The 26,388-nt window shown below is 44.8% G+C and overlaps 1 protein-coding gene across 6 annotated transcripts; it reads left to right on the top strand.

The window, feature by feature from the left end:
- Positions 1-1,903: 1,903 nt before the first annotated feature.
- LOC133965327 (protein SOGA3-like) lies at positions 1,904-25,651 on the top strand. Of its 6 annotated transcripts, XM_062399813.1 has the most exons (12): positions 1,904-2,127; positions 3,118-3,968; positions 4,477-4,701; positions 4,799-4,957; positions 5,650-5,721; positions 5,902-6,221; positions 6,418-6,577; positions 6,949-7,018; positions 7,234-7,780; positions 8,503-8,632; positions 8,752-9,083; positions 13,441-13,516. In XM_062399813.1, exons 2-11 carry the CDS (start codon positions 3,210-3,212, stop codon positions 8,860-8,862), a joined length of 2,553 nt encoding a protein of 850 aa, XP_062255797.1. In that variant the 5' UTR covers positions 1,904-2,127; positions 3,118-3,209; the 3' UTR covers positions 8,863-9,083; positions 13,441-13,516. The 6 variants fall into 6 exon arrangements, with proteins under 6 accessions (XP_062255797.1, XP_062255798.1, XP_062255795.1 ...); XM_062399814.1 differs by lacking the exon at positions 1,904-2,127 and having other exon boundaries at positions 2,464-3,968; XM_062399811.1 differs by lacking the exons at positions 1,904-2,127; positions 3,118-3,968; positions 4,477-4,701; ... (6 more) ...; positions 8,503-8,632; positions 8,752-9,083 and adding exons at positions 12,129-13,067; positions 18,669-18,971; positions 20,564-21,136; ... (2 more) ...; positions 24,331-24,366; positions 24,449-24,586 and having other exon boundaries at positions 13,441-13,608.
- The last annotated feature ends 737 nt before the right edge of the window (positions 25,652-26,388 follow it).

The following is a 26,388-nucleotide window of genomic DNA, read 5'->3' as shown; positions in this document are numbered from 1 at the left end:
CTCTCTCTTTCTCTCTCTCTCTTTCTCTCTTTCTCTCTTTCTGTCTTTCTGTCTTTCTGTCTTTCTGTCTCTATCAATTTAAACTATTTAACTATTTGATTTAAATAACAACATGTAAAATCTGCTCCAAAAGCCGCCATTACTTTCGATCACGAAGAAGAATCAGTGGTTCCTGTCTGGTACATGGAGACATCTGTCACTTACAATGCAAGCTAATGATTGAATAGTCCTGAGGCAGAATAGGGGGTGATGAATGTGTGGGTGTGTTTGTGTAAGTGTGTCAGAGAGAGTGTGTGTGTGTGTGTATGTGTGTGTGTGAGGGGGGGGGGGGACATCTGTTATCCTATTCAGAGAAAATAGATAATTATTCTTGCCCACATCAGACTGATTGGACCCACAACAGTTTGTCTGGCAACTAAAGTGTGACTACGATAGAGAACACTCTTGTTTCTGAACGCACCAATATATAATGTTGTTAAAGTCTGTTGTGACAGTAGCAGATTGATTGCACAGAGGTAAGGGCTGCTGTTGTCGAATCATTTACTGAAGAAGAAGTCTGAGTCATAAAACGTTCAGGGTAGAGCAAATCCTTCCACCCAACTCGGTCCCTGGCACTTCCTCCATACTTGGCACAGGCGGGATGCATCAGTTCAGTGATGTAATGCACCTTCTACACCATCTCAGATGTGTGTGTGTGTGTGTGTGTTTGCGGATAACAGTGATTAGAGAATGGCCAAAATTGATATATTCCAAATGACTGGTCAGATGTATTGCCCGTCCAATGTTATTCAATCAGAGAAGAGGCCTTGAACTTATCCCTAGTGAATATCTCGAATATATATATAAAAATATAATCTCTGATTGCAAATTGATGATACCCAATGTCTGTCAGGGTATTTGGGTAAACACATTTTGTGCTCCAGCTTCTGTTTGGGATTTTATTAGAAAGATCAGAGATGGAGAAAGAGGTCAACGGCCTACAAACAATACTATTGCAACTACAACCCTTTAGTAGGTTTTGTACATAGTCATGCATCTTTGAAGCAAAAAAGTTTACCTAGTAACAGCGCCCTCCGCTGCTACATGTGGAGATTATATTTGTTTCTGTCTGTGACCGATTGAGTGGTTGTCATGTAAAGAGGATCAAAACAAAGCTTATCAATGTGTTGACCACAGCTCTGAATGCGTAAATGAAACGTAACTGGATGAAGAGTCATGCCCACTAACTTAGATAAATGTCTTCACCTGCCTTTGCACATGGGCAGGGCACTCACTGGCAGGTCAGTTAGTGATAGGCAGGTACACCAAATGAAAGGATTGTTTGTTTTTATTCCGGTCATGCTAAGGACCACAGACACCAGCAGTATTATTTTTAAACAGAAAACTTTACCAATTGATGGCCAATGGGACGTGAAGAGGATTTCAACAAAAAAGAAAAAAGTGTAACAGAAGCAAATGACCAACCCTACGTTTACACTGCAACTATCAGTCAGTAACACCCTTGTCAGAGGAGATCATACTAAAGGTTCAAGCAGGAACAGATGTTCAGCAGCCTTATTCTCCTTATTCCAACTCAGTGTAGCATTTGACAAATTTTGAACCTGCTATTCCTACATAAAAAAAGGTTGAATTGTGTTGCCTTAAAATAAGAACCTCCATTACCAGCTGCATATTTTCATATAATCCAAAACAAAGATGGATGAATCATTTCTGATTGACCTAAAGTAAAATATGAGCAACCAGCAAAACATATATGTTTTTTATTAAACTCATTTCAAATTACTAAAGACAAGGTGAGTGGCAATAGCTGCTATTTTTTGAAAAAGAGTTTGTGTGTGTGTGTGTGTGTGTTTGTTTGTGTGTGCGTGTGTGTGTGTGTGTGTGTGTTTGTATGTGTGTGTGTGTGTGTATGTGTGTGTGAGAGCATCCTGTCGTCTGCCAATGAGAGCAGTGTGCTGTGTGCAGCCTCGTCTCCGTGCAGCCCTCCCTACCGATGATGTAATGTCATGAATATTGAAACAGGTTGCTCGGTGGTCGGGAGGCGCTAGAGTCAGCATCCCTTCTGCCGGCACATCACCACCACACCACCCTTCATTCAGCTTCCGACAAAAAAAACACCAAGAAAAGGTAAGAGAATCCCCCATTTGGAGCTTTTCCATGTGATAACCGGCCGGTCTTTGTGCTCAGAGGCGTGTTTGACATGACTGTGAGCAGTGTAACCTGTATGAAGGGCAAAGCAGTGCCTGTGGTCCACATCATGGTCTGTGCTGTCATGGCCTTGGAGCTGCCTTTATTTACTGTTGCTGCTCTCTGTTGTTTATACACAGCAAACTACAAGAGGGCTCTTGTTTGGTCTGGTTCTAAATTCTTCATTTGAATCAGCTTTGATAGAGATAGGAAGGGAGAGAGAGAGAGTCAGAGACTGTGTGGGAGGAGAGACAAAGGCGATTATTTGCTTTCGAAAACTAAAGAGAAAACATGTTTAAAGTGTGCCACCTGTGCGTAAAAGACATGTTCTGCCGACAATGTTATAGCTCATCCGCACCCATTTGACTTACGAGTCATTGGGGCTGGTTGAAGATGAGGATGGTTGCTTACGGGAAGTGGTTCAGTCACGGCTATAGCCTGGATGTGGCCCTCCTTTGTTTCTGTAGACGAGTTTCAGACCAGGGGCCACTCAGAACCTGTCCTCTGTCAACAGAACAAGCAGCGCGATTTAATTGGCTGACTGCTTCCTCGAGTTGAACAGCCAATGACATTTTCTCCTCTGCGCTCCCCCTCGTCCATTGCCCTTTGGGCGCCGCGCACGACATGTGTGGATTGTCTAATTGCCCGAGCTGCAGCTGATCTCACACATCTCATCATCAAACATGGACTGAATAGCTGACTGCATAATCACTGGTGGTCACGTAGCCCATGTCCCTGGGTGCTAACCACTGACTGTGGCCTAATTAGCCGTGCGTAAAAGAACTCCATCTAAAATGCAGGGTGCGTCCCGGTGTAGGCCTGTTACCAGTTTGTTCCCATTCTTTTTTTCAGTATGATCTAAATAACAAAGTTGAATGATTTGGTCTACAGCCATTTCTCATTTATGTCGCGTACATCCCACCATCTCAGCCTCTAGGTGTGAAAAGGCTGTTGCTTCCCAGAGGGAGGGACACAGGCGAAGGGAATTGATGTTGCCGAGGATGAGCTGAGCCTCTGACACCATGATGAACCCGTCATCCGCGGACTCTCCGCGGCAACCAGACAATAGCAGCCGTAAACAGCCGCGGTCATCATCTCCGGCCGGGCTCAAAGACAGCGGATCCAAAGCTGCACAGAAAGGCAGCCAGTCGTCAAAGCTCATCGCGTCTAAGCAGGCAGGAGGTGTTGGAGGAGGAGGGAGAAGCAGCCGAGGTCATTCACCCGTCTCCACCGGCAGGGAGCGGCCGGCCGGAGGCGCTTCTGCCACCAGAGGCTCGGCTGCTGTCCAGGCTGCTGGTGCTGAAAGCCCGACGACAAGCAGGCCCGCGGCGGCTGCAGAGAGAGGTGGCATCCACCCAGCGGAGGACTCACCACGCCCTGCCTCCGACGCCGCCTCGCCTTCCAGGGCGGATGCGAACCGCGTTGTTTCCGACCAGCCTTGCGCGTCCAAGTCCCCCAAACTGAGGAGCAAGACCCCGAAAGGAGGGGAGGCCACCGCCGCAGCAGCAGCGGCGAGCGGCGGCAAGAAGAGCTCCAAGAGCACCGTGGGCTGTGGACCCGGTTTCTGGAAGGAGGGATGCTTGCAGTCCGAGCTGATACAGTTTCACCTGAATAAGAGCTTGGGGAAGAAAGGGACAAAGATGCAGGCGAAATCAGCATCACCGCCGGCCTCGGAGCCGGAGCTGTCCCCGGAGCCCTGCATCCCACAGCCGGCTCCACAACCGGACCAGAGGCTGCAGGAGGAGATGGAGAAGCTGGAGGATGAAAACGATGATCTCAAGGTAAACTGGTCACTTATTACAAATCTTGACAATATACATTTGCATATCTGTTGTTTTAGCACGTGCATGTAGAGGCACCTGTAGCTGTTGCATGAGGCTGTATAATGACTGTATTCTACTGAATATATGCACCTCCAGGCTTGGTTACAAAACATTTGTTTTTAAAAAGCACAACATTTTCCTCTGTGGCACTATAAGCTGATTTGATGACTTTGTGATGCATTTTCCTTTTGTGTATATGTTGTTAAACAAGATAAGATATAACTTCAGTTATCCCAAGCCAGGGAAATTCAATTGTTACAGCAGCAGATAGTCAGGCTGAGGTAGACAGAGGAATAACTAAGGCAATAGAATAAAAATAAGTAATTCGATAAAAATACACAGAATTAAACCTTTTACTATATATGTACATGATATGACTATAAAATGGTAAGCCAGTGTATAGAAATGGCTCACTTGCACAATAAGATGTATACATGTGGAATAATGTAACTTGTATGCATTATAGATTGAAATCGAGGAGATGCGGGCAGAGATGGATGAGATGAGGGACACATTCTATGAGGAGGACGCGTGTCAGCTGCAGGACATGCGCAGAGAGCTGGAGAGAGCGAACAAGAATTGTCGGATCCTTCAGTACCGACTCAAAAAGGCAGAGAGGAAGAGGCTCCGGTTCTCGGATAGTGGCCAGGTGGATGGAGAGCTGCTCAGAGGTCTGGAGCAAGACCTGAAGGTGAGTCTATGGAGGGCTCGGCCTCTTACACGTTGTATTCTAAATCCAGAATTGATCACTTCAATCTCTGCCTCGTCCTCTTCTGTGTTGGTGCCAGGTGGCTAAAGATGTGTCTGTGCGGCTGCACCATGAGCTGGAGAGTGTGGAGGAGAAGAGGACAAAGACAGAGGAGGAGAATGAGAAGCTGAGGCAGCGGCTGATAGAGGTGGAGATCACCAAGCAGGCCCTGCAGAACGGGCTGGAGAAAGCCAAAGAGGTGAGGCCTGCAGGGTAGCGGTTGCAGCTATATTTACCTGTCATCGCCTGTGTGCTTTGTGACATTCAATGCAAATTGTTTTCAGAACCTTAAGGTAAGCATAGAATAGAATAGGAGAAATGGAAAATTTGTCTGTGACTTACCAATAAGGGGAACATATAGTAATACGTAAACAGGACAAGCAACATAGTCAGACACACAGTCATAAAAACAAGCAACAGCATTAAGCGACATAGAAACAACAATTGGAAGTTAGTAGAACAGACACATAGACAGGTTGTAGGTTGATATTCACAATTATTATCATTCATACGCACTGACTGACTCTCTAAATTGTGTCACTGTGAACATAAAGCCATTATCTGAGATTCATGTCGGTGATTAAATGTACAGTGACCAAAAATAATTCAGAAGAATTAAAGAAAAAGATTGTTGACATTGAATCTGAGATCAATTCAATAGTTGAAATTCGCATTCTTAGAAATAAAAGAATTACCAAATGCAAACTTTGCAGGTGTTTTCCATTTGCAGGCTTTTAAATCACCAGAAATGTTCTGGAGAGTGAGTTAGACGTGGTCCTTCTTTTCCATTACTGAGCCGTCAGTGTTCCATACATCTGGATGATATCAGTCGCTGCAGTAAGAAGAGAGTAAGCTGCTGCTGATGATTAAACCACTGATATTTCCCTGCAGCTCTCACTGAAAAGAAAAGGAAGTAAAGATGGACAGAGAGCAGAGAGGAAGACTCCACAGACCCCTATCGAGGTAAGTCAGCATTTACATTATTAATTCTTAAACTTTGTAAGCTACAGTAGAGATGTTTAAGGTATTCTCTAATGCAATGTCCAGATAAAAACATGTTCTATGAGTGAAAATAACATCAAGGAAAACCATCATCGAAAAACAATAATGGGCAAATACACAAACTCTCTTCCCCCTTCATAGGAAGAAAACGAGGATCTGAAATGCCAGTTAGCCTTCATCAAGGAGGAAGCCCTCTTGATGAGGAAAAAGATGGCGAAGATCGACAAGGAGAAGGACCGACTGGATCAGGAGCTGCAGAAGTATCGCTCCTTCTACGGGGACGTGGACAGCCCTTTGCCTAAAGGGGAAGCTGGGGGACCTCCCACCACCCGTGAATCAGAGCTGAAGCTCCGCTTACGCCTGGTGGAGGAGGAGGCGAATATCCTCGGGAGGAAGATCGTGGAGCTGGAGGTGGAGAACAGGGGGCTGAAGGCTGAGCTGGACGACATGAGGGAGGACAGGTACTTTGTATTCAATCTGCAGATTCTTGAGTATTTGAACAGTTTCCTGTTGAAATGTAGTTATCTCTTTATATACTACCAAACCAGGAAGAATAAAAACTTATCTTTCTCCTCAATTGTAATGAGGAGAAAGATAAAAGAAAAGTGGGTGCTGAAAACAACCTTCACAGTTATCACTGCTCCTCTCCTCACCCAGCATGGCGGCAGCAGGCGTGGATGGTTCGGGCAGCGGAGGTCAACAGTGCAGAGAACAGGGCGAGGCCCTGTCGGAGCTGAGGCAGCAGCTTCAGCTGGTGGAGGATGAGGCAGAACTTCTTCGCAGGAACTTAGCAGATGTGGAAGAAGAGAACAAAAAGGTAGATAGTTCAGGGTTACACCCAAATACCACATATCCCATGGTACACTGCATTGGTATCCACAGGCTAAAACAGATGCAATATATATAAACGCAAATACAATATGTTTGTTTAGGAACAGTCTGCTTTAGTTTCTGGGGATATCAGTTTGTCCTGTTTGAGAAAGACTGTAAACACTATGTATCACAATGTAAGATAATCATTTTAATGTCTCTCTTCTTTTTTCTCTGTCTGTTGCTGTTAATAGTATCATCAATGACTTAGAGGACTTTTATGAAAGCTAGCTGTTACATAACAAAATATTCAAGTGTGTGAACTATTCAGTCTCAGCAGTAGGCATGCACGAGAATAACATCCAGTTTCATCTTCAGGTGACAGGTGAACTCAACAAACTGAAATTCAAGGCCGGATCCCATGAAGCTGGATCAAGACATGGAGGAGGTTTGTTATTCATTAGCTCTGTCACTGCCTTTCACTGTCATTGTTGCAGGAGATGACTCAGCTGCACTTCAGAATGAGGAACGTTTTCTTCTCCTCTCCTTTCAGCTCAATATCATAGATGGAAAGTGTGTTTCATGAAGCCTCTAGAGGCTGCACAATAAAGTCTCATTTACAGAATTGCTCCACTTCTCATTGTCACCTTGTTTCAACCCCAGGAGGAACTGACCCTGCTAAAATGGAGGCCGTGCAGGAGGAGCTGAAAGCAGCCCGTCTGCAGATCAATGAACTGAGCGGCAAAGTCATGCAGCTCCAGTACGAGAACCGCGTGCTGCTCTCTAACATGCAGCGCTACGACCTGGCCTCCCACCTGGGCATCAGGAGCAGCCCGCGGGACAGTGACGCAGACAGCGACGGTGGAAGGGATGACGACACCCCTTCGGCCTCAGCCTCCTCGCCTCGCCTCCTGCCGCCGCACCGCAAGCGCGAGGGCCCCATCGGAGGGGAGAGTGACTCGGATGAGGTGAGGAACATCCGCTGCCTCACCCCGACACGCTCCCTGTACTCACCCGTGGAGAGTCGTTTTTTAGGCAGAAGCCTGAAGGACCGGCAGCAGATGATAGACGTCCGCATCGAGGCGGAGAGGCTGGGCCGGACCATCGACAGGCTAATCGCTGACACCAGCACTATCATCACTGAGGCCCGGGTATACGTCACAAATGGAGAACTGTACGCCAGACTGGATGAGGATGAAGAGGGTGGCAGGTAATAAAGACATTAACTAGAGTCCTCTGAGTATGCTTGATTCTTTTCATCAAGATCCATGGGAACACAGAAAGATCCGTGAAAGACGGCCTAGCTTGCAATGTTAAAGAAAATTAAACAAAAAAAGTCCTGATCCACCCTCTAATCCAGATCTGCTCAAGAATGTGATGAGTTCTTTCCTGACCCGTACCACATCCAACCATCAAGTTTTGGTCAAATCAATTTGGTTGTTTTTATGTAATCTTGTTCACAAACAAACAAGCAAACATACAAACTAGAACAGCACAGTGGAGCACATGACTCTGCCAAGGCCCAACAGTCCCCATCACACTCATTGGTATCAGTACCCTAAATGTGCCTGAGGTTTTTCATCAAAATCTAAATATTGTTCCCTGGGAAATCAATGAAAACTACTCTATCTCCCAATATCAAAGAAAGTAAAAAGAATTCCTGGATCTGCCCCCTGATTCAAGATTTACATCAAAACTGAATTGGTTCTTCCCTTTCTAATGCAGCATCCATCCAAAGTTTCGTGGAAATCCATCTGGTAGTTTTTGTGTATTTGTTTGGCGGCGGTAAAAGCAAATCACCGTTTTTGGTAACTACAGCTGATCAGTTGTTGTGCACCGGTCTGTCACTGTTTTGTCCGAATGTTGCGGTTCTTTTTTCACACTCACTCAATCATTAAACCAGTTGAAATGGTATTTACGTCCGCTCCACAGAATCCGAGAGCATGAGCTGCTGTATCGCATCAACGCTCAGTTGAAAGCCTTCAGGAAGGAGCTGCAGAGCTTCATAGACCGGCTGGACGTCCCAAAGCAGGAGGACAAACAGGAAGAGGAGCCCCTGTCTGTAAGATAAAGCATAAACATAAATGTCTGTCATGTTTTTTATTGTGTAATATGCACTTATATAACTACCAATCTGCCTCTCGCCCCCCCCCCCCCCTCTTTCATTCTGTCATCCACCAGATGTTCCAGCCCATTATTTTGCTGATCCTCATTCTTGTTTTGTTTTCCTCACTCTCTTATGCCACCATTTTTAAATTGGTATTCCTTTTCACCCTCTTCTTTGTTCTATAAAGCGCAATCTCAAGATATTTTTTTTTTAATTTCCATTATTGCTTTTTATTTCTTTTACATTTTTCATTCATTTCAGTGCAGTTATGTTGAACACGTCACATGTCACAAGGTCACTCAAGGTACAGGAGGTCACCATTTCCCACGTCCGACCCACGCCACCCATGTACTCAGACGCTTTTGACATTAATCGGAGGGATGAGGAGGTGACAGTGGAGTGTTAGGTGAGTCTGTCGGTGAACTGATCAATAAGCTGTTTAAACAATCTCTGTTCCAATCGCACAGTCACAAAGGCCCAGCACATAAGCACATGGGTGTTTTCACTTACTGTGCCTTAGTATACACCATCCATGACTCCGTCTGTCAGCAGTGGAGAAAGCATTCACAATTTTACTTTAGTGAAAGTACAAATAAACAGACAGAAATAAATACTTGCATTTAAATATATTCAAAGTATTAAGAGTAAAAGTACTTTCCTAGAGTAGCCTCTTCCAAAATGCAACGGTCTACTATATCATCAACTGTTGCTGTATATTCTGCTTAATACAAGAATAGTACAGACTCTGTAAGAATTCTGCACATGATGCTTCTGAGAAACACTTGCATTATCATAATAATGAACGGTTGAGTCTCGGCCTCTTTCAAAATCCATTTCAGGTTTTTCTTTATTAGTGAATTCTGATGCAGGGGCGGGGTCTACTGTTACTGTGATTGGATCAATGAAGTAACAGAGTTTCTAGTTGTTTTTTTTTTTTAAATATATAAAAACAATTTGAACATATACAGCAATACATTGTAAAAATGTTGTATAGTAGAAAGAACAGATATACGTATAGTATAAAGTATATTTACATGAACAATTTACTAAAGTACAGTAAATGTACTTTGTAACGTCCCACCACCGAGGCTGAGTATGACTTCTGCCACACTTTCCTGCTAGTTTGCACAAATTTTCACTACAGCAAATAGCGATGACAGTGTATCAGCTCATTAGCTCCATCCAAGGTCAATTTAATGAGCCACAATATCTGAAAACACCCACAAAGATGGAAAGTGCCTTGATTTTGATAAATGAAAATGTTGTGGATCGAGACTGTACCACTGTAAATGCTGGAAGAATTGATCATATTGCTGAACGGTAAAAAATGTCACACTTGCAGCTTGTGCACCATATATTGTTTCACTTTATCCAGTGAAGCTAAAAGATCACAATACTTTTTTCCATCTACACAACCATCACTTTGTATTTATGAGGTTTTCACGTGACAACAGCAGTAAATGTGTTTATGAGCAGTTCATGCACACACAGACTATACACACGTTTAAGTACACACACACTGAGGCATTCATACACTGGCACACTGTCTAGTAGTGAAACAAGCATATGCCTCTTGCAGCTCTTGCTCAGTGTGAGTCACCAGATGCCCAAGGGGAATATGATATTTTAACCATTTTTGGATCTGGGTTATTTGACGTTGGGTGGCTCAGTAGAAAAGGCTGATGGTGTTGGTGGGTCCGTTTAACCGACGGAACCTGACCACCAGGACGGAGGAGGAACCGGTCCACTTCTCTCATCCCACCGGGCTGACGTCACATATCAGGTCCAGCTGTGGAGGGATAGAGAAGGAGGGAGAGAAGGAGAGACAGAGAGAGAGAGAGAGAGAGGGAGTGGAAGTTAATGGAAGCATCGTTTCGGCTGTAGGCTGAAGCTCTCCAGTTGTTTCTGACAATAAGACTTCATCTCGAGCTTTACTCCCCCGGTGGAAACGTGGGACTGTTTTTAAAAAGGAGGACGCTCATCACAGCTTCCAGGATCACAACAGAAGAAGAGGTAACGTTACTCTGCCTCATGGCACGTGCTGCCTCCACGTGCTGCTTCCATCTGACGCACAGCAAAACAAACGAACGTGAATATCACAAGTTATCTGCAGAAAGTCGCGAGTCAACTATCAGCTAGTTCGAATGCAACATGTTTTTATCGGCTCGGTTAATTCCAGGCCTGAGGTTATGAAGGCTTCAGTGGAGCAACGTGTGTTGTCTTAAAATCAAGAGGATTCCGTCCCCACCCACCGCCGCCTCACTCGTGATAGTCACCATCCTCTTGCGTTAATAATGATATATGCCCGGAGGCAGGGGGCACTCAGGCTGAGGATAAGAAACAAGGAGGCTAAGCTAATAAGGACTGTCTCTTCTTAGAGGTAAGGTAAGACACGTTTATTAGCATGGGCTGACGTTTACTGGTCGTCACAACTAGTCGTTATAGTAGTAATAATAATTCTAACTTGCTTATTTCTAACTTGTCTTATCTGTTGTGCCTGTGCACTTTATATGTTTCACCGTGGGAGAGTGGGACACGTCGTATCGATTCCTTGTATGTCTTGAACATGTGAAGAGATTGACAATAAAGCTACTTTATCTCTTATCTCTTTACTCTATGGGGCACTTTTCAAAACAGCCGAAAAAAGGATACTTAGACAACAAGTAAACAAAAGATTGACGTTTGTGAATAAAGTGCTACTGTGAGTGAATTGATTTGTTGCCGTTGGCTACAGCGCAAGTTGGTGTTCTGCCTCGTAATTGGAGCAAACTACTGTGGGTTGATGGATGTTGTTGCTCCGCTGGTGACGCGAAAGGGGAGCCACATGCTGCAGCAGTGACTGACATGTATTCGTCATGAACAAAGTTGTAATAAGTGGTTCGTTGCCTCTGAAACGAGAGAATGTTTGCGCACATTGTTGCAGCGTTGTGAGTCAAATGACTCGTTGCCATAGCTACAGCGTAAGGTAGCATCCTGCGTCAGGTGTTGGTTGATGGAGGTTGTCGCTCCGCGGCCTCCGTCCGCAAACCTGTCTCTTCTCGTGGGTGCAGAAAAACCTTTAGGACTTGAAATGAGTGAGGGCTGGCACAGAGTTTGTTTTGATCATACCACGTGCTCTGGGCGAAGTGTGTTGCTGTGGTAACAACTCCAAGTGGTATCATAGCTGTGAGAGTTGAGTGATGGGTGTTGTTTGTCTGCTGCTAACTGGTAAGCTAAGTATTTCTTGTATAAGGTCGTAATAACTGGTTTATTGTGACTATAATGCACTGGCAATAAGTGTTTTAATCACCCCAGTGCTATTGGCCAATTAATTTGTCGCCATGGATACAAGAGCGAGATCCTCCGTCGTAATTAGAGCGCTCCCGTGTTGACAGGGCGTGTTAAAAATACTCCGCCGCTCCTACATCAGTGCGCTCCGTGATATTTTTGGGAGCTTGTCCCCTTCGTCTCCTCCAGCAGCTCGGGACTGTCGCCTGCCCGCCACGACGACTCCTCCGCCGCGCAGGGGAGGGAGAGGAGGCACAGCGCGTCCCGAGTCCTCTGCCTGAACATGTGAGAGGAAAAACAACAGCAGCAGAAGCGAGGAGGAGGACACCGTCCGTGGAGGGACTCGGGCACTAAAAGGGACAGCTTGACCCAGTCTCCGTGAGGATATGGAGGGGACCAAAGCGCCCGGACCCGCCGCCTGTGTGAGCCCTGCGGGGACTGGGGTCCTGAGCGCTGCCGTGCGGGGACAGGGGACTCAGCCGGGTTTGGAGAACGCGCGCTCTGACGATCCTGTGCCACCGGTCACCGACTTCATATCAGTTTGACTCTCGTATGAACGAATGCAGACATGGATACTTGCAAAATAGACTGCTCACCAGCTTGTGATTGTTTAAGCAATTAAGTGTTTTTTAATGATTTATTTTGATGCGCTCTGGAGATGTGGAGTGCGATCATGAACGGCTCGGGGCTGCATGGTGGGGGCGGTGCTGGCGGCGCTGGCGGTGCCGGCGGCGGGGGATATGTCCCCTCTCAGGGATGGGAGTTTGTGCCGTGCACCAGGATGGATAGGGTCGACCGAGGCAGGAGCAAGGCCCGCACTTCGCTGAGGAGGGTCTCCTCTCCGCCCACCGTCTTCAGTCAGCTCTACGATACCCAGTTCGGAGCTTCCCCGGGAGGAGGAGGAGGAGGAGGAGGAGAGGGCGAAGCGGGCAAGCAGCTGGAGATCCTCAGGGGACAAATGTGGCCCGGTCCCGAACCAGCAGTCCCGCAGCAGCAGCCGCAGCAAACTCAACACACGCGGCTGAAAAAGAAGTTTGACGATTTGAAAAAGAGACATGTGCAGGACAAGGAGGAGTGGATGCGTGAGAAGGAGTCATTGTTGAGAGAAGTGGCTGACATACAAGTAATTTGAACTATTCACTACCACGTGAAAACTAGGTCTATATTTACATTTGTGAGGGACTTTAAATGTCTTTGGTACTCAAAGCATGTACTCCCTTTTCCTGTTCTGCTCATGTTGGTATGTCAGACGTTCAAGGGAGCCGATGGCTTGTTATATTGTGCTTTGAGGTCATAGGCTGTTACATAATATCACATCCATAATATACCTTAAATAATTTGATAAAACCGTGTAACTATTTACATTTTATTTTAATTTGGTCGAGGGATTCCTTGTTCCTCAGCAACAGATTTTGTTCACATGGTTGGAAGTGTAACAGTTTAACTTCTGGTGAAACCAGGTTGACAAGATCGCTGCCAACTGTGTTTCCATGCAGGGAGGGGAGAACAGGAGGATTCTGCTGGACCTGAAGACAGTTTTGGAGGAAGTGCAAGCGGAGGTGAAGAAAGAGGAGGAGAAGAGGAGCGAGCTCCAGCTGCAGTACACCAGAGACAGATGTGCCTGGGAGCTGGAGAAGGCTGAGCTCAAAATCAGCATTGTACAGGTAGGTGAGGGATGATGATGATGATGATGATGATGATGATGATGATGATGATGATGAGGATGCTTGTTGGTGGGGATTTTGGGGTCTGGGGCTGCGAGGACCTGCCAACGAGAAAGTTGACATTTTCAGTTTTAGTGTGTTCTACTTCTAGCACAGATGCCTCACATGTGTATCAGCATCTTGGTCTATACATTAGTGTTTGTGTGTGTGTGTGTGTGTGTGTGTGTGTGTGTGTGTGTGTGTGTGTGAGAGAGAGAGGGAGAGAAAGAGAGACAGAGAGAGAGAAAACGGGGTCAGTAGAGCAAATGTATTCTTTACTTTATATATAGCTCTATGTGTGTTTAGGCAGTTGCTTAGTATGAACTCAGTTATCCATAAACAAAGTAAGGGAAATCTACGTCCTGCACAGGGTTTTATCTTGAATCATTTCTCTATAGCTTCTTGTGTATCACCTTTGTTTATTGTCTCGTGTCTGTGCATGTCTCGGGCATAAACTGGCCTCGCCACGTTTGCCACCCACACGGCCGGGCGATAAGTCACCCTGGCATGTGTCCAGCTCAAGCCTCAGCTTAGACAAAAGATTTGCACTGGGGGAGACAATCTCGGTTATCCCCGCTCAGCCAGACACAGACACCCAGCTCTGCTTTTAACAGCTTTCTCCCGACAGATGAAATGTTAACCTATTGTTGCCATGGACAGCGACTGATAAGTGGTTCTCGAAATGGGGGGGGGGGTAATGGGGGGCACGGTATCGTTTGAATACCAGTACCATTCGGTGTCAGGCGCTGAACACGTCACTTGAAAGACTATGCATAGTTGTTCTTCAAAGCAATGTGGCTTTAAGGGATTTAGCATATCTTTCTGGTTATATCAGATGATGGATTTATTTGTTCAGCTAAGTCTAATCAGACGGGTTCCCTCTTGGATTTAAAAAGAGAAAATGTTTGATTTGGAAGTGTGCTGACTCTAGTTTTTTGGTGATGTTGTGATGACCCAAAAAACAGTTGAAGGCCATATAATTCCTGTCATAGACGTAAAACTAATTAGTCATGTTCTCACCCATCCCTCCATTTCTTCTTCCTCTAAAGCTGCTTGGAACATTTTAATGTTTCTCTGAATAAAGTGACAAAGTTTGGAAATTCTCTAATGTGGTGCTGGAAATGAACACGTGTGCTGAAGAGACCACTGACGACACAGGATACAACACATTAACATGGATTTCACAGATAACTTCTCACACACACACATATACTATACTTTGGATATAGTTAACTAATATAAAGCCTTTCCCTCTATGTGAGACAATGGTGTTCAGCTCGTCTTTGTCTCACTGGCTCTGTGGCTCTGTGGCTCCTGGATTACATAGAGCCTCACAACAACATGGACATTTTTACTGTTCTGATTTGTGTTTGAAAAGCCTATAGTGAGGTAGTAAAGGAGAAGATGCTTAAACTACTGCAGGAGGGTATACAATGATGCCAGTATGCAGCATTCACACACACACACACACACACACACACACACACACACACACACACACACGCACGCACACACACACACTAATGTATAGACCAAGAAGCTGATACACATGTGAGGCATCTGTGCTAGAAGCAGATGTTATACATCACTCCTGACAAGTGTTCCACTAAGGAGTATCAATGAGATCTGGATGATTTGTATGAGATGTCCCGATGTCTTTCATTTTATATGAATTTGTTCTCATGGTAGTTGATGTGTCTTTACATGCGTGAATATTTAAAGTACACATTGAATTTTAACGGAGCCTACACATGCGGTCACAGTTTTCTATTGATTGTACAAACAGACCAAAGGAAATGACTTGGAGTGAAGCCACACTGGGCGGGGTTAGCTCTGTTGTAAAAGTTGTTTAGTCCCGATGCCACATCCTGCTAAAGTTTATGCTCCTGGGTGCATGTCTCCCAAATGCTAATCCAAGGCTACTCATAAGATTCAATATACATGAAGTCAAGAGTTATGAAATAATTTGCAGCTCTGTAATCAAACGTCTAATTTAAACACTTCAGACTAGGAATTTCCCATATCCCTCTCGGGGAAGCTTCAAGCCAATTCGTCCCTTTGTTCCAGAAAGTCGTTCTTAGACTATAATCCTACAGTCATACATTTTAGCCTCCATGTAGTTCTCATTTTAATGCTAGACTCTGGGGAACACAGATATAAATGCCTGATAGGTAGACATTTGTTTCCTTACATTTATATATTAATATGTGTGCCGGCAATTCAGAGGTCTGAAACCAGGGTAATAAACAGAGAAGAATGCATGTAAATCAATGCAGACTGGGTGTAGCCCCATGTGTCACTTTGATGTGAAATGTGTGAATACTTTCAACATGGGTGAGAAACTCCTCTGTCCTTTTCCACATGTTGGTTTCACGATAGTGAAGAGGAGCATCCACTTTTAACTCAGGCGGAGTGAAAACAGCGACAAGGGTGTTGAAGAGGTAGAAGATAATGGTATAAGTGCAGTTTGAACCTTGACCCTGACCTCACAGATCACAATCCAGAGAAGTACAGAGTTGATAACTAACTGCAGAAGTGGCCCGTGTGTGAGAAGAGACTTTAGATGTAATCGACAGAATGTGTCAAACTGTCAGAGGGCTACTCTGACTTCAACTTGGCAGTTTTCTATCATAAACATGTTAGTACTCTCCTGCTGCTGCTTTGTTTGTTCATTATTGCACTTTGAAGAGAGACTTTGAACAAGGGATTGAAAACCAAAGAGGATTAACCATACACAGTGAAAACCTGAAGCTGGTGAACTGGTGGAGAAGGTTTAAAAGAAGGGGTTGATATTTAAGGACTAAGTTCGAATTATGGGTTAATTTAAGGTGTAAATGTCTTCCTGATGAACAACAGAGTGTCTGCTTATAACACTAATCTGCCATATAGGAATAAAACGTTATCCACAACATATCCATGCCTTAAATAGTTTACATTCTTGTTTTTATTTTTGCATAAAAACAAATTATAATTCTATATATTTAGTTGTGGTTGGCAGTTGATGTCCCTTAGCAGGAAGCTGAAGCTGTATATCAAAAAAGTATAAATCATTGCATCATTTTGAATTTGCCATAGTTATTATGTCATACATGTGTACCAGAGATTATAGTTTCTATTCCCATTCAAGCACTTGTTGACGGCTGCATGCTTCTTTTTTTATCTAGAGATTTTAATTACACACCTTTCTCCACAGTAAGCTGTTACTGTGGATGCATCTACTCTATGTTGTTTCCACATTCCTTTTCTTTTTGGGAACATCTCCCCCCCAAATACCAAGCAAGCATCCAAGGTCCCAAGCAGAGGTCTTAGTCAGGATATTTCCAGGCATATTTCTCTACATGCCACTGATTTATGAAAGTTGCTGGCAGCAAGGAGATATCTCACTCTGCCTTAGCAGCCAACTCCCCCCTCCTCTCTTTACCTCCTCTCTCCACCTCCCCCAGGAATGTGACATTGTACAAGGCTGTGTGTCCACTATTTATAGTGGGTCACCGTGGTGACACAGTTACCTTTATGTACCCTGTTGCAAACGATGACCGACTGGGTGGTCAGGAGCAGCTGGATATTACTCCCTGAGAAGTGATTTGAAGTTGTGTCCGTGTGCTTGAGTTTGTATTTCCTACTGGATGTGAAGCTGTTAACTTGTTTCCCTGTTTGCACGTTCACTTCCTCCAGAACTTCCTGTAGGAAGTTGTTTTGCTTCCTCAATCACTGACTATCTGTCTTCAGTTCTTTTATTTTGACTCAAACTGTCTTGTATTTGCACTTTCAGTACATTAGTTGACATTTGGTTGTTTAAATAGCCTGTGGACAGAACCCTTCATCGCCCATCTGTAATTTTGGAGAACTTTGAGAAGAGCCACGGGCGGACAGAGAGGGTTGACTTGTTTTTCTATACACCATAATTTCTTGACCCAGGCCACAGGCAGAAATAGCACCATGGCCGAGACTTGTAAGACGGCTCCGGTCGATGTCTGTGACTGAAAACTGAAATAACAAACTCTGGCATGCGTGTATGCATTCTCTCCCACTTTCTCACACACACACACACACATACTAACTCACTAAGGCACAAGCATATATGCACATGCACAGGCGTTGTCTTGGGCTCTTTCCATTTTCAAAGCCAGAAAATGTTCCCCTGTTTTTACGAGCAACAGAAATTAACATATTCGCCACAGAGTGTAGAGATCTATGTCCCTCAAATCAGGATAAAGGAGACATTTTTTCCTTACATTAGGTTGAGTTTTTGCAAACTGAGTCACTTCTAATCTCTATCTTGACAGTAAGCCTGGGAGTCAGACTTAATTTTGCAACCTAAATGTGAGCACAGTTTTGGAAAAACAAAATTTCATCAAAATTAATTCATAACATGTTTTTGGTACCAACACAGTGAAATTCCCAGGGGAAATGCCCAGAGTACTCAACTTGAAATGAGCATTGAATAGGGGCACTCAGTACTATTGTCAGGAAATACAACTGACATTTTTATAATACCCCTGTTTAGAGGAATGAGAGGTTTGGTCATCTTTATTTGGAAAGAACCTCTTGACTTTGTTTCTCTCTGAACTGGTGCACCAGAGTATCTTTTGCCTGAGACCATATGCATCCTCTGCAGACATATTTTGCTTTGCTTGAATCTGCCATATCCTGCACTGCATCCTGTTTCAGTGATGTACCAGAGCAAAGAGACTCAACCTCTGAACCAATGAACTCTGCGTGTGAGTTCCTACCGATTTAATCCTTCAGCCTCCTCGCTCCTCTCCCTCTTCCCACTTACAGTCGTCCCTACGGTGCATTATACTCCAACTTCCTCCACCTTCTCTTCCTGCCACTCCTTCATTCTCTTAATTCCACTTAGTCCATTCCACTGTGTCTCTCGCTCCTGCCTTGCTTGTCTTGTCTTCTGGCTCTCATCTTCTTTTTCCCCCAACTACAATCTATCCTTTATCAAGACTGACCCTCTCTCACACTGTTTCCCTTCCCTCTGTGTTCTCTGCTCTGTCTTTCTTTCTCTTCAGTTGGAAGCTAGAGAAGGTACCGGGTCGGTGAGGGGAGTGGTCCAGTCAGCAGCAGGTCCTGGACCTGCGGCCTCACGGACCAATCAAGGACAGCACGGAGAGACCCCAACTCTCCGCCGTGACAGGGAAGAGCAACGGAGGCTCCTGGCAGACACACACTCGACGGCCATGGACCTGCGCTGTCGTCTGGAGCACAATGAGAGGGACTGGTCGCGGGAGAAAACCGAGCTGCTGGAGAGGTTCGACGTGGAGAGGAGGGAGTGGGAGAGCCAGTTGAAAGATATGCAGAGGAAAATAGAAGAGGTAAGTCGCTCTGACTGTGCGGTTGAATGACACTACAGTAGAATAATGTTTGTTATATAGTGTTTTATGCACTCTGCTGCCTAAAGTGTGTTACATTTCCCTCCTACACATCCTGTTCACCACCAACACTGTCGAAAACAATGTCCCTTTTCAGTGCAGCTGCAGAGGATGAGGAGAGGAAGGAGTGGAAGGAGGAGGGTGTGGGCTCTGCTCTATCTCTGACCTCTGCGTGCAGATGCAGTATGATTAAGACAGTCTGTGACCTGCAGTGGTGCAGAAAGTGAAGCTGGCATGCAACAGCATCAGAGTTAAAATACCCAACAAAAGATTGTATTCACTGACAGTGTATTACAATAAATGTTTCACTAGTTAGATCTTTTCTACTTTTTAGACTTTCACTTTCGCAAAGGTAGAATCATAGTATCATAGTAATATGAAGAATACAAAACCACGTGGTAACTGCACAAATGCTGGAAATGTACTTTTAAGCTTCTAAAATAGGACAATTTGTTAGGACACAATAGTAAATCCACTTCTCTAATGTGAGTTGCAAAAAACAAGCACAGACGAACCTGTTATGGGAAATTCCCACAAATTATTGACATTTTATAGACTAAACATTAAACTAATTTATCAACCAAGCGTTTAGCAGCTTTATATTTGAGAGGAAAACAAATGTTAGTTTAGAGGAGGATAAACTTTAACAGGATAACAAAAGACAGACAGGGAAAGTCATTCAGGGCAAATCAATGACCCTGAGAGAAGGAGAGAAGGGTAAAGAAAGAGACAGTTCAGTATGAGCTGTGGCAAAGCCCAAGACCAGATGATTAAAATTGGACACACTCAGAACAGCAGATTAGTGTTTTTAATGAAGCCAGCCATACATAAGGAGTTGGACAGAGTGTGAAGGCACTGAAACAACTATGAAAAGAACATGTGGCTCTCATTTGCCCCTTAGAGACCAGAACATGAGAGAGGAAAACAGCAGAGGAATAAAAGCAGGCTGAAAGAAATCCCATCTAGCCATTGCTTGATGGGAAGGGAGCCCAGTCTGCATGAAATAGTTACTATTTTGAGATTTCATGGTAGGAGGCCAGAGGTTATCCGATTTTATGTGAAATTAATTCTTTGAATGTTTTAAAAAAAATGTCCTCATAGTGTTGTTGCTACGTTCTTTTCCCTGACATCTCATCATCCTATAGTAGTTTGAGACTATACAGGGGTAGTAGAGGCATAGCATCATTAGTATAATCATGTCCTGTCATACACGGTCTTTAAACTGTCTGACCTTTTCATGCATGGATCATATATCCTCTCATTCTAAGCATTGGCTGGAAGTAATCCCTGAATAAGTAGAGTCATAATGTAGACCCAGATAAGTAATGCCGATTTTTTCATACTGTTGGATGAATGTGTATCTGAGGGAAGTTTTGTACATATTGGTGTATCCGACTGATTAAATCAATTTGAATGGAATCCTATTCACCTTTAAAGGACACACTTGAAAAACAAAGTGCAGTGTTCGCTTTATTTATCAAAAGGTGCAGTGCTGCTGAACAGTGATGACCTATATCCCCTCTTCTTCTCTCCAGCTGTACTGTGAAGTGAGAACCAAGCGAGAGGGCACCAGGCTTGACGGCGGGAGGCAGGACGAGGATGATGTCATGCATGGGCTCAGCCTGCGTTCCACCAGCACAGGTTCCAGTCTGCTCAGTGACAACTCCAACTCAGAGCCGCTCAGCAGTAGCAGTCAATCAGAGCCTCACAGACAGGCATCATTACCCGGCTTTGGTCACAGCAGAAACACCGGAGGTGGCGGTTCTGGAGGCAGAGAGAGTCACCAACCCACCTGCTTCCAGGCGGACAGCCTCTGTCAGTTTAATGTTGGTCGCTTTACTCAGAACGAGCCTTCACAACCCGCGCTGGTGGAAGAGTTTAGAACAAGAAGCACTTGGCAGCAAGACTCAGTTGATGACAGCACAGAAGAAGCCCATACAATGGAGCTGGCTGCTATATTCCATGGAACTCCTGGGTGTGGAACGCCTCAGAGAAATCCTACTAACGGGAATGAAAACGATGTCCGTGTTGCTTCACAAGAAAGTTTGCTCTGGGCGGAGCTGAGTAATGGTAGTGAAAAGAAGAAGAACACGACTGCTCTCAATGCTGTAAGTTATTTTGAACAGTTTTCCTTTTTTGTAAAAGCGATATACATTTACATCTGATTCATGTGAAACTGTCAGATGCTTTGTTTGATCATCAGCATTCTTGTACTTTCTCCAGTGCACCCACCTGTGTTTCTTTGAATAGACAATACTCCTGATGTATTTCTTTTGCGTTACACAGCCTCCATTATGTCTCCTTGAATCTCTGTCTCTCCTCCTGTGTGTCTCAGGCTCTGAAGGAGATCGCCCGTGTGAGCGAGGAGCTTTGCAGCTACCAGGACGAGATCAGAAAGAAGAGCGGAGATAAGAGGTGAATAAATCCCCATCGCTATGTTAACTTCCTAGCACCAACATAGAACTATGATCGTACATGTCGAGTTTTGATGTGGACACAGGGATTCATGTCTGTTTTTATGTGAATACTAAATCATATTTTATTAAGATGTAAATAATACATATAAGTTATATGGACTAAAATGTATGTTACTGTTTAATACTCAGGAATCGATCTGAATCCCTGTTTGTAACTGAGGAGAGTGACATGCTGTTTGGTCACGATACGAACCGGCAGGAGGTGGATGAACCTCTCTGCGACCTCAGCCAGATCTACGATGACTTCCGGGCCTTAGAAAGAGAAAAGTGGATCACCTTGTCGCCGGAGAACACCTGGCGGGCCGACAGTGCTCCGAGTGACTGCTGGAGGACAAGCGCTGCTGATCAAGACAGCTACAGAGACACACAGGAGAACCCTGAAGCAACCTCTGAGATAGATACAGCAGCTCCACCCATCCCTCCTCGCTCCTCCTCCTGGAATCTGAGCAGCCCAGCCCATCCAGACACAGAACTCCACATCCCAGAATCCCCCTCCACCACAGTGAAGAAGTGCCACAGCCCCTGTGTTCTTGTGGACAAAAAGTGCAGCAGCCCGTCCATCGTCAGGAAGTTTGGGGCTATGCTACAAGAAAATGAGGGGAAAGTTTTGATAGATGGTGCGGTAACCTCGTGTGCTGTGCCTGAAAACTCTAGCTGCAATATGGGCTGCTGCCACAGCCGCTGGTCCTGCGATGCAAGCAAGTTCAGTAACAGTAAGTTGTCTGCGTATGGGACAGTGCAGAAGAGCTTCTCTGAGGTGAACATACTGAGTGCTGCGAAACACTCAGATTACACCCCCGCTGTTGGTTACTTAAAAAACCCCGATGTGCAAATGCCTCCGATCGTCAAAGAATTACCTGTGGACTTGTTGATGTATTCCCTGGAAACAACACCTGCCAGCCCCAACCTCCAGGGCTCCAAAAGAAACATCATGCTGGAACAAAAAACTGCCGAGTTCAACAGAACTTTGTTTCAAGCTGAGATGGGCCGTGGTGTGAAGGAACAAGACGGTTTTATTGCAACAGATGCCTCCTCCCGGGGTTGCCAAGCAGTGTCAACAGCATCAGATGAGGTTTTACCTTCCATGCAGACTGGATTTCAGCCACATTACACAGATTTCACACCTGGCCATACAGCTGTCCATCCTGAAGTCACATTATCTGTCTCCTCCACAAGTTCCTCAATTCAGAACCTTGACTTCCAGTCATGGCAGATGAGATATGGTCTAGAAGGTCAAGAGGTCAGAATGAAGCAAGGAACACCCTCTGATCTTTCACATGATCAGCCTCAGGTTGGACTCAGGCATGCCACCACAATAACCGCTCACAGTCCTGTACACCACCCTGAGGTCAAGCACAGAGTCCAAACAGCGAGCAGTCCTTCCAGGAAAACACAACAAAGAGCAGCCACAGAGGCTCCTTTCTCTGAGACAGGCCAGAATGTGGAGGCTTCCAGCTCTAAGAATGGAGCAAAGCCTCAGCCAGCCAGAGTGGGCGTGTCCCTCCAGCAGACGCCTGTGGAGAACAAACAAAGACAGTTGACACAGCCCGGGCAGCAGGAACAGCCAAGGCATGCGTCTGTACCTCCTTCCCAGTCCGACTCATCCAGACAAGGGCCTCGAATGATGAATGACCATCCCTGGAAGCCCCTCACTCTGGCAGCGTATCCACGGCCAGAGGGTTCCAGGTCCAACTACGGGGCAGTGGAAAGGATTCTGAAGAATTACGAGAGTGCAGCTCGGGCCAAACAAAGCCAGAGCCAGCAGAACGAGATGGCTTCTTCTCCTAACCTCAGTGATGGGCAGGAGGAGAATGTCACTGAACTAGACTTGCTGGACATGGACCCTCTGGCCTTCCCCCCTACTCTGAGACACACACTGACTTCACACAGCTCACAGACACACACTACACATTCTCAGCTCAGCTGCCACACTGCCATGGGTGTGAAAGAGATACAGCTTATAGTGCAGGTGGGTAGAGTCTGAGATGTACAGTCTGTATTCACATTTCACTTAGAGGTATCCACCTTCCTACAAAGAGGGTGCTGAATGTTAAAACCAAGATACTCTCTCCTGAAATGAGATGTCAGTTTACATTTTGTTGTCTCTAAAATATTATGAAGTCAAACTTCATATTTCCAACGTCATTTAAACCAGTGGACCTGGCTGAACTTGCACATTCCTCTCTGTTCCAGTCCTCTCTGAAAAATACCAGGCGATTGCTGTGAACAGAGGACAGCTCCGCAGGGATTATTGTTTATTTCTGGTGGGTTCTGAGAGACAGAAGCAGGCCAAGACTCCATTATTATCTGGGCATCTGGGCCATGCCTTTTAGGCGTCTATGAAAAAGGAACCAGTGATGTGGCATATAAAGTTGAAACTTGGCAGGAGGTCTCCCACCCTCACCAACTTGTTTTTTATCTTTCAGTCTTTCGCAGTGGAAATGGTTCCCTGCTCTTGTGTTGTAACTGCAGGAATATCTGAAAGAAGCCAGCTGACTGAATGCCCTCGGCGGAGCATGTCAATAAGAGAGCTGGAGTGATTACACTGCTTTAAAGTCATGCAAATGTGAAAGAAATTGTGGGAGCAATTATCAGGCCAATTTCATTTGACCTCTTGGAAGGAATGTAATTCGAGTCACTTTGGTTCAGCCTCAATCGCTCTAAAAATAAGATTCTGCTGATAAAGTGACGCAGGAACGTAGAGAGAATTCCGGTGGAGATGCTTTCCTCTTGACGCGATGGGATCTACCTGCGTGACCTTTCACATGAGCGTGCTGGATTTATTAGAGTTCCTGTTTGAAATATGCCTGTTGTTTTCCCTGTAGGGTCAAGAAGACTACAGATGGAACACGTGACACGATGTAAAGTATCTGTATGTGTGAGTGTGCTTGTTGACAGGATGGTGTGATAATCCTAAATGTTAATTCATTTCCTTCTCCGCAGAACGATGAAGGGTCGTCCGTGTCCTCTTCCTCCGTCCAGAAGAACTTCTCGCGGCCCGCCCGCCCTGCCAACCGACGCCTCCCCTCCCGGTGGGCCAGCCGCTCCCCCACTTCTTCCTCCTCCACCTCTCCGTCTCCGCCGTCCTGGCCCCATCAGAAACACACTTCCTCCTTCTCGTACTCACACGCCTTTCACATAGAGACTGTCATCATTTGATCTCCGCCTCACTGTGTGAACACGCCAGACGCCTTCAGAGACAACCGCTGAGCTTTCTCTCTCCATCATCACTGCTGTACATACCAAAAACAGAAAACTGCTTCTCCGCGCCTAAAGACTGGACGCCGTAGTAACAGACCAAGGACGCCAAGTCAAGGATCTGAAGCAGCTTGAGGTCATCAACAGTATTAACCTGCCAGACATTAAGCAAATCCCCAGAGGATGATCTAAACATCACTTTCCTATGGAACAGTCTCGTCCGATGCATCATTTATTCTCTCATGTCAACCGTGTGAAAGGACGTCCTATGCTCAGGTCTGGATTATAGCCTTGATCAGTGTAGCCTAGCAACAGCCTTGCTTTACCAGCAACAGACCCGTCAGTACTCCTCCTGCTCTGCGTGTAGTATTTACGCCTTTAAAAGTGATGCTAGCTCACATTCAAATGATCTTTCAGCCAAATGAAATCCAGAGTAAATATGTACTGTGTTTTGTATTTCGTGTCCAACATGTGTTGTGTGCATTCTGCACAGCATTTGTTACACACACAATATGCAGCCGTCATATTGGATTCAGAGATGAAGTCAGTGGAGAAAACGTCCCCCGGCTTCACTGAATAAAGCTGTGTCGGTTTTCTTCCTTCTCGAATATTACCCACATGACTGGACTGTACCTTACCTGTGACTCAAACTTATTTCCTTTACGATCATGACTCGCTTTACATTTTTCACGATTAGGCAAAAAACATTTACTTGATATCAACAGATAGATTTGAGTTCCTTTTTTATAACTTTGTACCAAAGGCTGGTTTCTTGATATATACATTTTCCTGATTTGAAAATGTTAGTGCATTTTTATTTGTGGTGGCATTATGATGGTTGTCAAGCCAATGCTGATGATTTCCAATCTAAATGTATGTTACACTCCATTCATGAGAGCCTGCTTTTGTGTATAAGTAATGATGCATATAAAAAGGTACTGAAGAGCCTTTTTTTCTACTTTTACTAATTCTGATTGGTCACATATCAGGACACTCGGCTGGGTAGTGTAGTTTTTGGGGTCAGAGTGGTGAATCATGATGATGGTGATGCCTTTGCTGTTCTTTTGTGTAATAAACATAAGAACGTAACCATTTCTCTTGTCTTTTTACACCACATTCTAATTATCCACATTCGTAGTAAACGCACCGCACAGTATCGGAGGTTTGTGACAGTGCAGCTTCTTGTTTGTCAAGTAATTATAGTTCTATATTGTGTATAATCAAGCGACCATTTAATGAGAAACAATGACTATAAAATCTTCACTTCAGATAAACCAGGTAGGATGAACACCAAGTTTTGTAACGTCACTCGGCACCATAGACTTTTTATAAACAAAAACACAAAGAAACACTAAAAAGTAACTGTTTGAGGAGGACTCACTTATGATAAGGAAAGTATCTCCAGAGCATTAACACAGCACAAGTTATTGTAAAGTAGTGTTTCACAAGTTATGTAGCCCTGTCGGCAAACCCTTTAATCCTATTTAATCTTATTTTTCTTCTATTTCAAATAAGCTCTAAAAAATATAGTACACATGCTACAAGTCTAAGCCGAAGTTGCTACTGTGCGTTATCCATACCTCTTCAACAATACTTTAATGAGATCTGAGCATCAATCAGACAGTGCACATAAATATTTCTGGGTGAAGAGGAGTCTTTGGCAAACGTTCCACTCTCAGAGATGA

The sequence above is a fragment of the Platichthys flesus genome, chromosome 11 (assembly GCF_949316205.1).
Source record: "Platichthys flesus chromosome 11, fPlaFle2.1, whole genome shotgun sequence".
NCBI lineage: Eukaryota > Metazoa > Chordata > Actinopteri > Pleuronectiformes > Pleuronectidae > Platichthys > Platichthys flesus.
The sequence above is the reverse complement of the archived record's forward strand: the minus strand, read 5'-3'. Positions and strand labels throughout refer to the sequence as shown.

What these genes read in the sequence shown, in the direction of transcription:
- LOC133965327 (XM_062399809.1), top strand. Translation starts at nt 12,603, where the DNA reads ATGTGGAGTGCGATCATGAACGGCTCGGGGCTGCATGGTGGGGGCGGT. An exon ending in AAGAAGAGCGGAGATAAGAG is followed by an intron (nt 21,444 to 21,634) that starts GTGAATAAATCC and finishes TTTAATACTCAG; the next exon opens with GAATCGATCTGAATCCCTGT. An exon ending in AGATACAGCTTATAGTGCAG is followed by an intron (nt 23,475 to 24,448) that starts GTGGGTAGAGTC and finishes CCTTCTCCGCAG; the next exon opens with AACGATGAAGGGTCGTCCGT.